The sequence below is a fragment of the Antrostomus carolinensis genome, unplaced genomic scaffold (assembly GCF_000700745.2).
Source record: "Antrostomus carolinensis isolate BGI_N321 unplaced genomic scaffold, ASM70074v2 scaffold32898, whole genome shotgun sequence".
Lineage (NCBI taxonomy): Eukaryota > Metazoa > Chordata > Aves > Caprimulgiformes > Caprimulgidae > Antrostomus > Antrostomus carolinensis.
The window spans coordinates 19052-29233 of NW_010334203.1; the positions used below are offsets into that span (position 1 = coordinate 19052).

At 48.8% G+C, this 10182-nt stretch overlaps 1 protein-coding gene across 1 annotated transcript; it reads right to left on the reverse strand.

The window, feature by feature from the left end:
• Positions 1–2020: 2020 nt before the first annotated feature.
• DRC5 (dynein regulatory complex subunit 5) lies at positions 2021–8335 on the reverse strand. Its single transcript, XM_010174148.1, has 4 exons — positions 8155–8335; positions 5674–6242; positions 4172–4621; positions 2021–2197 (listed from the first exon to the last, which is right to left on the reverse strand). The coding sequence occupies exons 1-4, from the start codon at positions 8333–8335 to the stop codon at positions 2021–2023; spliced, it is 1377 nt and encodes a 458-aa protein (XP_010172450.1).
• Between the last annotated feature and the right edge of the window lie 1847 nt (positions 8336–10182).

The window sequence follows — 10182 nt, forward strand, 5'->3', positions numbered from 1 at the left end:
ATTCCTGCATGTGGTAGCCCAGGAGTGGGTCTGGAGGGTGCTCAGGTGGTGTTAACAGTCTTGGCTATTTGCAGGGAAAGGAGCCCTGAGTATCCTGAAAAGCAAGTCAACAGTTGTGCTGGGGATAATACGTTTTCCCAAGCCCTTTTCTTTCCATCCCTGTTCCTCACTGGCTCTGGTGGCCAGTTCCTCCCCATGTGTCTGCCAGCATGTCTGAGGGATCTCACCGCTGCCCTCCCAGCATGAGCTTTCATTGCACAACTGGCGGACCTGACGCAGCCCTGTCCTTGGAGCTACAGGCAGGCTTGCCCAGGACCAGGCCGCCCCCATTAAGCCCCTACCCCACCCTTGCTGCTGGAGCTGTTCCATCATCAGCCTGAAACTGATCTAGGTCTTTTCTGCTGTTTCTGAACACAAGTTCTCATCTCATTCAGGTGTGTCATTCAGTGGAAATATTTTGTAAATGCAAATAAAAAGAAATAAATCTATTCAATACCTCGGTCTCGAGGATGAGAAACAAGTAGTGGGAGATGCCCATGTGGGGAGGTTTCACAGTTGCTGCCGCTGGTTAAGTTTTCTTGTGGACGTGGCCCCTGGGGCATTCACAGATAGTTGGGAAGGGAGCTACACAGACCTGTGAGGGCTTGGGGCTGAGCCCTGTCTGCAACCCTCGCACTCCATCCTTTCTGCTCTCCAAGGGGGTGACACAGCGCAGGTAAAGGTCCTGTTGGCTGAGGGCCGGCAGGCGTCTGTATCCATCAGGCAGAGCAAGGCAGAAGCAGGTACGTGGCAAACAAATTCTTTTGTGAGCACTGGGAAGCAGTTTTTACTTTTCAACTCTGTCAATATGATCTAGCTCTGTCTGTCTCTCTATATATGTACAAACAGTATATCACAATGTTGCCTTTTTTGTTGGAAATATCAAAGTACAAAGATTGTAAACCAAATCGGTGTAATAAAAGTTTCAGATGATTCACTGAGGTGGCTGCCTGTGGTGGGTTTGTGAGTGCTGATGCCAGGCAGGGCTGGGAGATGCCTGAAGCCCCTGCGTTGCTCAAAGGGTGGGAGGGGATGGAGGTCAGCCCACTTACTTAATTCCCTGTGGACCTCTCCTGAGTGGGGAGGTTGAAGGACCAAGGCAATCAGGTCCTTGCCCTGTCCTATACTCAACCTATAAGGCAGAAGGAAGCTGCTCTGTTTTCCTCCAAGCCCAAGGAAGCGGCTGTTTTCAATCCTGTGGGCAGTATGGGCCAGCAGTCCTGCGGGACCCCTCTAGGTTCAAGTTTGGCAAAAAACAGATTTTTTTTTGACAGGTTTGCACAGAAAAGCACTACTAGTTAAGGTAAGCATCTGGTTGTAAAGAATTCACCTGTTTGCAAAGCAGGCTAGCACTGATCAAAGGCATAGCAACCCAAAGCAGGAAACCATGGTGGAGAGACCTGTCATTTATTGATTTTCTTTTTTTTTTTTTAGCTTTTCACCACCCAGATCTGAGACTCCAAACAGATTTTGCTATAAAAACGAATAAATTCTTGAGCAGAGCAGTAGCCAGAAAAAGTTGACGAGGAATTCGAAACAACATTCCCTCTATCCTCTATGTATCTCACGTCCTCAGTAAAAAGCCTAAAAGAGCTGCCTGCCCGAAAGGTTCTGTCTGAACTGAACCATTTAGATGGTAGAGACTTCACCTTAGCTGCTTCACAGGTGGGACAACATCCAGTTGCCTGAACTAATTTTGCTGCCAGAACATGTAAGAAACACCACAGGAGGCTGGATTTGGTCTTGGATGCGGTGGGAGAGAGGGCTCAACAGGCAGATTTCTTCTGTGATGCCACTACAGTCCCATGAGGTCTAGTGTCTCTTGTGTTAAGTCACAGGTTGCAATATGGGGATCCGGGAAAGGCTGAGGTGGTGGCCTCAAGTTGAGTGTTTCTCAGAAACAGGAATAAAAACAAGCCTCTGCAGTAAACTATCTACAACGCAGCACCTGCGAAGCTCATTGCTCTCTGGAGCATTTTCTTCAGAGGGGTTTGGCAGGGGGGTGCTGCAGAGACGCCAGCCTCGCTGCTTCCCAGTTGGCCCACACAATTTGATGAATGAGGTACTCGGTCTCCTGGCCCACCTCTGTCAGGCGGAGGTCAAACTCGGTCAAAGTCTTGTTATCTGCCAGCCCATCAAGGAGCTGCTTCCCACCATCCTGCAAATGGATAAGAAGCAGGAGGTTAAAGGAAGAGATTAAAAAGTGAAGTGTATTCCTCCATTTCCCTCCTTCCCAGGGCAACTTCTCCAGCACTTCCCTGCTGCCAGTGGTGGGGAGCCCATGAGATGATGCCAAAAGTGACGAAGGCCTTCGCCCAAGCCCAAAATGTTGTTGTTCACAGGAGAAGTACACAGGCAGGGAGTGTAAACTTACGCAGCACTCAGTGATATGACACACGCTAATAACTCCCTCTGGGTACCATGTCAGGAGTCCTCAAGCTCAGGCTGGTTAATGGCACAGCTGGTGCTCTCCTAACCTGAGAGGAGCCTCTGCTCTCCCCTGTCCCCTGGTCCCCCGCTGACCGCTGGCAGGGGACAAAGGGCAATGTGATTAGTGCGCTGCTCCTCACCTCACCAGTGGAGAGAGCCCCAGTGCTGGCAGTCTCCTGCCTGGACACCATTCCTCAGGTTGGGTTGGGTTTCCTGGGGGGAACAACTCAGGCAAGTGAAGTCCAGCCCATGCAGGACAGAAAATGCAATGTGGACAGCATCAGGGAGGCAACTCACTTTGGGAGATTTCCCTCCCTTACCTGAAGCATTGTCTTTAGGGATGCGACAATTTGACTTTTTTTTTTTTTTTCCTCATAGCTATTCTCTTTCAGTTACCAAATATACCTCCTTCCCCCATCTCCTCCATCCAGGAAGTCCCCTCATCCTAGCACCCTGCCTCTTAACCTTTTCCTAAAAAGGACAGGGCAAAAAGGACAGGAAGGAAGTCTCTTTTTAATGGGGTATGGAGGTGAGAATTTGATGCATCTCTAGCAAAAATCCCCATTTCCCCAAAGATAATACCAATAGCCCACTTGTTGGGATGCTGTGGAGCTTCACAAATGGGTACCAGGAGAGCTCATCAGAAGGAAGATGCTAAGCACAGAGATTATTATTTACTAAACAAAAGTCCTTCTCTCCTTTCCAACCTTTGCCCCCTTGTATCATTACACACAAATGGTTTTCCACATCTAAGATCATAAACCTCAGAACTCACAAAAGGTTTTCTGCCATCAAATCCTTTTAAAAGCGTTGTCAAACACATTGCTGCCAATATTCCTGCCAGCAGGGACAGCTGGTCTTGCCATCTCTTTATTGTGACAGTGAGAAAAATCGAGGCAGTGCTGAAAGTTTAAAAGCCAGCATGATTGCTTTTGGCTGTCTAGTTTCAGATTTCTAAAGCTCTTTTTAATTGGCAGAAGAGAAGCAGTTTGGTTTGTGAGCGTGTTGCATACTGCAGTTCTTAGGGACGTAGTGAGATCTGTGGATGCTCCTCTATCTAGAAAATGTAAGTCTGTGGTTTAGGAGCCACTTGTAAGCACCCAGACATGACGCTTCTGACCTACTGCACCACTCCAGAGCTGCAAGGTGAGTTAAAGGAGCTCAACAACCAAGCCAATTTTCTACCAGTCTCCTCTGAGACTGTTAGACAGTGTGACGAATAGAAGAGATTCTGGGAAGGGTGACACTCTCTGTGTGCTGCTGAGTGACAGACAGCACAGCAGATCCAAAGTACAGAGGATATTCATAAGGCCCTCATCTCATGCCACCTATTGTTATTATCTACTCCCATGTGTGCAAAGTGGCTGTGATTTTTCCCAGACATACTCATTTTCATTTTCCTGGGGGGAAAATCCCTCTCTGCTCAGAAGCCCAAAGCCTGGAAGCTAGATTCAGATGGAGAGGCCTGTGAACAGAGATGTAATGAGTGAGATAAATGTGTGTGCCTGCACAGAAGATGTCCTTCTCCTTCCTGCCATCTGCTACAGTCTCTTCCCAGCTTGCAACTGATTGTTATCACAGCAAGATTGCAAAGTGAGGGGTGCATTTGCCTCTGCGGCTTCAAGATGGGGCAGGCTCTGAATCTGCTTTGCAAGGCCACTGTGCAGGCTCACAGACTGCAGGGAGAAGGGGTTTCTCTTACCAGCCCCAGGTGGTTGCATGAGAAGTTGACACTCATCAGGGTGGTGTTCTGAGCCAGGACCTGGGAGAAAAGCGTAGCAGTTGGCTCTGACAGGTTATTACTTCCCAGATGGATGGACTTCAGGGTGGTGTTGGTCAGCAGGGCACGGCTGATCGCCTCCCCGCCTTTGTCCTCCACATAGTTGAGGCGCAGATTCAGGGACTTGAGGGTGGAGTTCTCAGCTAGGGCTTGAGCAAGAGCCTGAGCCCCCAGGTGATGGATCTGGTTGTTACACAGATCAAGGATTTCTAATCTGCTGTGGTTGATCAACTTGCCAACAGCTTGTGCCCCGTTGTCCCTGATGAGATTGTGGGACAAGTTCAGCTCCACCAAGCAGGGGTGATCCAGCAAGTTACGGACCAGCAGCCCAGTCTTGTCATCATCCACTTTGCTGTGCGTTAGCTTGAGAACCTGTGGGTGTAAAGGACAGGGACAGTGAAACAGCCAGCGCTTTGGATTGAGCTTTGTACAAGACCCCCAGTAAGTTAAGCCCATGGCCCACCAGACAGGATTCATCTCCCTTCACTTCACACACCTTTAGCCAGTAGGCTCAAGTAGTTGCTTTTATAGTGGGCAGATACTTCCAGCAGGCAGGACATGCCACTGATGTCCCCTGCCTATTCTTGGGAGAAATGGTTAATCTGGAAATACTTGTTCCTCTCCTCTGACTCCATGGGACCTCTGACATAGGGGGATAAATTCAAACAAGATAAAGCTGACCAAAACAGCAGAACTCACCCCAGATCACAGTCAAACACTGTCTAAATGAGCATGTGCACTGGTGGCAACCACAGTGCTCTCTGTAGAAGGGCAATGCCCTGTGTGGCCAGGGCACCTCAATAGTCACAGCAGAGGTAATTTATCTTCTGGAAGCCAAGCAGTCAAGTATTTCCCAAAGCATGCCATCTGTGGGGAGAGCATTCAGCCAGCTGCCTCTGGCTGCACTCTGGATAGCAATGCTTGCTGATATTTCGAAGGGTGTGAGTGTCTCCACTGCAGTTGCCACAGAAATTAAGATTGTCTTAGCGCCCAGAAAGAAAACCCCTCATCACTCTAAGGCAAATGTAAATTTTTCCCCATGCTCTTCTTGGGGGTCTCTGCTGCTCCGGGGCATGTTGATGTGTATTTACTGGGCATAACCACCAAAAGCTCTTTATGACAAACGCTCTTTGGGCTTCTCCTCTGCTCCCTCCCAGAACTATGCGAGGAGTTAAAACAGAAATGTTGCTTTCTCTTGGGTTACAGCAAACATGTTTTGTGGGAGCAAGTATTTTTCTCACCGACCCTCTGACAACCTGTTCTAACAAGAACACATGCAGAACAAGATACTCAGTGCTAGGCCAGCAAGTTAACATCTCTGCACTCTGCCAGACTGCAGCAAGCAAAACTGGTCCTTGGGTTTCTACCCCTGGGCAATTTGAAGATCTAGCTGTGAAAATAAGTTTCAGTTTGGGATACATTACTTTCAAGTTGTGGCACATCTTCACAGCAATAGTCAGGTTGCAACAGTCCTGATAGGTGAAGTTAAAGAGGTTCCACTCAAAGTTCATGCCGCAGTCCTTCACACCGTAAATGAGATGAAGCTCCTCAAGGTGAGGGAGAGCAGTAGTGAGAACTCCCAGGTCATAGTGATGCACAGAGTCCTCACCAAGTCCAAAGTCACTCCCTGTATCAGAAAGGTCATCCCTCACCTCCTTTTGATCCACCTTCACTGGTGGCAGGAACTGATCAACCTCCAGTTTCCGCACATAGTCTTTGCAGAGTGGGATGAGCTCTAGGACCTGGTTGGGGTCTGTGGTGTCAGGGATGAAACGTTTAAGGATGTTCTCCAGGTGACGTTCAAAGAACATCCGTTTCCAGCTGCCTCCATAGTTGGAGATGTCACACACTTGCCAGCGCTCAGTGCAGCACCTCTTCCAGTAGTCCTCATCACTTATTAGGTTGGCAGTCACAGTGAGTGGAAGGCTAGTGGAGAGCCTGTCCAGCACCTTTCTTTGGTGCTCAGGCAGAAGGCGGTCCAAAATAGGGTTGTCTAGAAGGGAGGAAGAGAAGGAGAGGTTGGTTTGGGCTGTAGGAACCATGGCTGGCACTACAGCCCTGCCCAGGCCCCCAGCTGTGTGCCCATGCCCTCCCCTCTGCTGATAATGGCTCTCTTCTCAGTTGCCAGCTGCTGGTGCAGGGAACTAAGCTGGCAGAAAATGTGTAGGATACATCTCCAATAGAACATCAGCATAATTGGGTTTAGTCCCATAACATTTGGAAACCACACCAGAAACTTAGCTCCCAGTTTAAATTTAGTTTGAATGCAGTTTATATTCAGAGCAGGACTTCTGCTGCCAAGAGAGCTAATTCAGCCTTACAGCAACGGGAGAGCTTGGCTTGTCATTTGCTCATCTTTCTCCCTTTGGTTTCTAAGCATATTAAAGGATGATATTTGAGAACAACTGTCTGTGTGCTCTTCAAGCAAGTCCTCGTGCCTTTTTATCTTAACTCAGGAGTCTACCTTGCCCCAAATTGATTCCTGTTCCTTTCCACTGAAACACACTCTTAGCCTTTAGGTCCACCTTGTTTAAATAAAAGTTATCTTCTCCCAGGAGCTTTCTCTCCTTAGTCTCTTTCCTGATGCTTGCCCTCCATCTCAGCTGGCTTCTCTCTAGTGGAATATCTTTGTGGTAAGAAACACTGGAGAAAAGTTGTGCGTATTCACACCATGAATGCTTGATGACATGTACACGGTAGCGATGAGTAACAGAAATCATCAGTGGAGAGGACTATCTGTGCATGGGAAATTCGATTTTGAGACACAAAGTGGGGTTAGCTTTGTATTTCCTCTGTTTCTGGAAATTTACTTTTCTTTTACATTTACATTTACTTCCTAAGGACACCCAGAATTTTATTACAGTCTCTTCCTGGAGTCTCTTCTCCAGTGTCCTACAGCTGACCTTCTGTGCAGAGTCCCACAACGCAAGCAGAGGTGGGACAGGTATGGGCAAAACTGGACTGGCTTCACTCGGGCACACTCAAGTGGCACCCAAGATATAGCCACACAGCTTAGGTAATGGCATGAGAGTCCCCAAGACACTGAGTCCCCAAGACACTGCTTTTATGTGCACACAATGTAGGTCCAATCCTTTTGGCATTGGACTGATGACCAGGTTGATAGGACTGTGAGGGTGTCCCAGCTCAGACTTCCAAGTGCCATCAGCCCTGCCCCCCAGGCACCATCAGTTCCTGGCGTAAGGCAGCACTGAGCTCCTCTATACTGTCTTAGAGTCTCAGGGTAGACATAGCCTTAGACCTGTCTTTGCTGCCACTCCCCTAGTCATCCAAAAAGACAAGTAGGCCCTTTCTTTCCCGCTCCCAGTCATTTCCCAGATGAGACATGCTTTTTCTGTTTTGCTATGTTTTATCAGTCCACCTGCTTCAAAAGCACATTCCCTGCCTGAGGATGTAACTTGTCACATCACCATCAAATGCCACGGAGAAGGCCTGAGACAATACATATTCTGAGATGGTAGCTTCTCCAAGCAGGGAACAATTCTCCACCTCTTTGTGCAGCACTCAGCACAACAGGACTCCATCCTCGAGTGCTACTCTAATGTATGCATGAATCAAGAGAGGGAAACACTGACTCCACAGCTGAGGTAAGTGAGTTCAGCAGAGTATGGAAAGAAGAAAAAATGATATGGCAAGGTTAGGGCAGAGTCACATCCTGGATAGCAGCCCAGAGGACTACAGCCATCCCTGCAGTGTACAAGTACATACTTAGCAACTAAAGAGTTTAACCAGCCACCTGGGAGGATATTTCTCCCCATCTGTTCCCTTGGCAGGGCTGGGTCCCACCCTCTGCCTTTCAGATGCATCTCCCTGCCTTGGTGACCCTCTGCTCCCCAGGACTGATGCTCTCTCTCCACGTGTCCCAGGGGAGACGTGCTCCTGCTTACTTTCAAAATTGTCAACGATGTGCTGGAGGCAGAGCTCAGTGAGGTGGGGGACAGTAACGAGGGACCACTCGGGATCCTCAACGATGCGGTGTGTATAGTAGAAGTCAGCAGTGAGGCTGGGCTGGGAGGGAAACAGCGAGGGAACAGCTGTGCTCTTGCCACCAGCTGTGGGCTGCTGCATCCTGCTCAGGACCCACTTCTTCAGGAGAAGCAAGAGGAAAATTGCTTGAGAGCAGGAGTCACCACAATGTTTTCCAGCTGGGCTGCCTGCAAAAGAAAAAGGCAACTTTAGAAAGAGGCCAGTGATAAGAATGTTCTGTTCACACTGCTGTTCTGTAATGCACTCAGCCCCTGCCCTTTGCCTGCCTCCTCTGCTCCGACTGGCAGCACTGCAACAAGGCAACTATTATTCAGCCTTATCTTTGTACACTGCCCTGTACCAAGAGGTCTCTAGGTACCATGTGTAATAAGCAGATAATAACGTGGTGTTAGTTCAGAGTGCCGCTGAAGAGGATGGACAAGACTTGATTGTTGACTATCCTTTCCAATAAAATAAATAGGTGAAGCTGGCAGGAGCTGGGTTTAAAGCAAAGGAAAATTATGGTTCTTCACACTGTCTGCAGGTCAGCTGGGGAATTCCTTGTCATGGGACGTTGTGGATGCTGAGAATCTGTGCAGGTACTAGGACAAGACCATGGAAGAGAAACTCCTTGAGAATGATTCAATGCACAGAAACCACATCGAGCCCAGTGTGAGTTGAACACAGCTGGAGGCAGAGAGAGTGCTGGAGGACAGAAACACACATACCTGCATTGTTTTTCTACTCTTCTCCAGGCATCTGCTTCTAGCCACTGTCAGAGATGGGATACTGGGCCAGACCATCCCCTGGTTTGATCCACTATGCCTGTTCTTGTGACTCTTTAAAGGCAGATGCTTTACAGATGAATACACTTTAAGTGTATTCATTGTTTTTTTCTGCTTTTCCCAGTTACTCTCCAGTTGAACTCCTTCCAAACATCCATTAACTGATAAGATGGGTCAGACCTGTTCAGACCACACTGAGCCTAAGCAGATATGAGCTAAAAGAACCAGCCTGGAGCAGAAGGCAGGATGCCCAGTCCTATTAGCTCTGTGAGCTTTCCCAGACCAAAGTTTCCCATTTGCCATTTCCTACCCCAACCTCAGGACCAGCGCTCTCAGCCGTCAGGATCCCACGTGTACGGTTATTGCCTGGAAGTCTTAATGGTTCCTTTACCAGCCCTACCAGTCTGAAAGAAGCAGAGAAGGCACTAGGAAGGAGTCTGCCTCTTGAGTTCTGGGTTCAACAGGAGTGGCCAGGTTTGGTGAGCACATCCCAGGGCATACAGACCTATGCTGATCCTTACTGGGGCTAACTGGATAACAGGGCAACAGTGCAAGGCTGGGCGGTTAGAGACGGCAGGACACCTAAAAGAAGCATGAGGCAAATGGATGGGTGGCAATGTCAGAGGTGAGGACAGCTTCCTGCGAGACCAAGAGGATGCCTCAGAGCAAAGGTGGCCTTGCACCACAGTAGAATCCAAAGGATCCTGTGACAACACCCTGCACAGAAGCCAACTGCCATCTATTATCTTGTGCCACATCCCTCAGCTGAACAGTGCTTTGATCCCAAACAGATCCTCCTTTGTGAAGGGTGTGAGCCAGATAGTGCTCCCCAGATGAAATGTCTTAGGTCCTTCCCCTGCACAAAGCTGTTCCCTTCTCCTCTGCCCTCCCAGTTTGTGCTGCCTCAGTCAGCACAGGCCCCTCTCTCCGTGAAAGCTCTGTAGCTGCCTTTGCTAGTGTTCCTCCCTCTGGTCCTTCTTCTTCCAAAAGACATCTGAGGAAAGGTCTGCAAAAGAACCTGCAAAAGGAGGAAGAGAGGAGATCTGTGAAATGCCAAGAACTACAGGAGAGGAGCAAAATGACTCATGCTGTACAGCAGCAAATGTGTCAGCAAAGGCTTCTTCAAATGCACTTGAAGCAGATCCAAGAAGAGAGTAACCGTTT

Bases quoted from the DNA above. Each gene is read 5' to 3' on its own strand.
- DRC5 (XM_010174148.1), bottom strand. From the start codon at position 8,335: ATGCAGCAGCCCACAGCTGGTGGCAAGAGCACAGCTGTTCCCTCGCTG. The intron at 6,243-8,154 runs GTAAGCAGGAGC...CCTCCCTTCTAG, and splicing joins CATCGTTGACAATTTTGAAA to ACAACCCTATTTTGGACCGC. The intron at 2,198-4,171 runs GTAAGAGAAACC...ATCCATTTGCAG, and splicing joins CATGCAACCACCTGGGGCTG to GATGGTGGGAAGCAGCTCCT.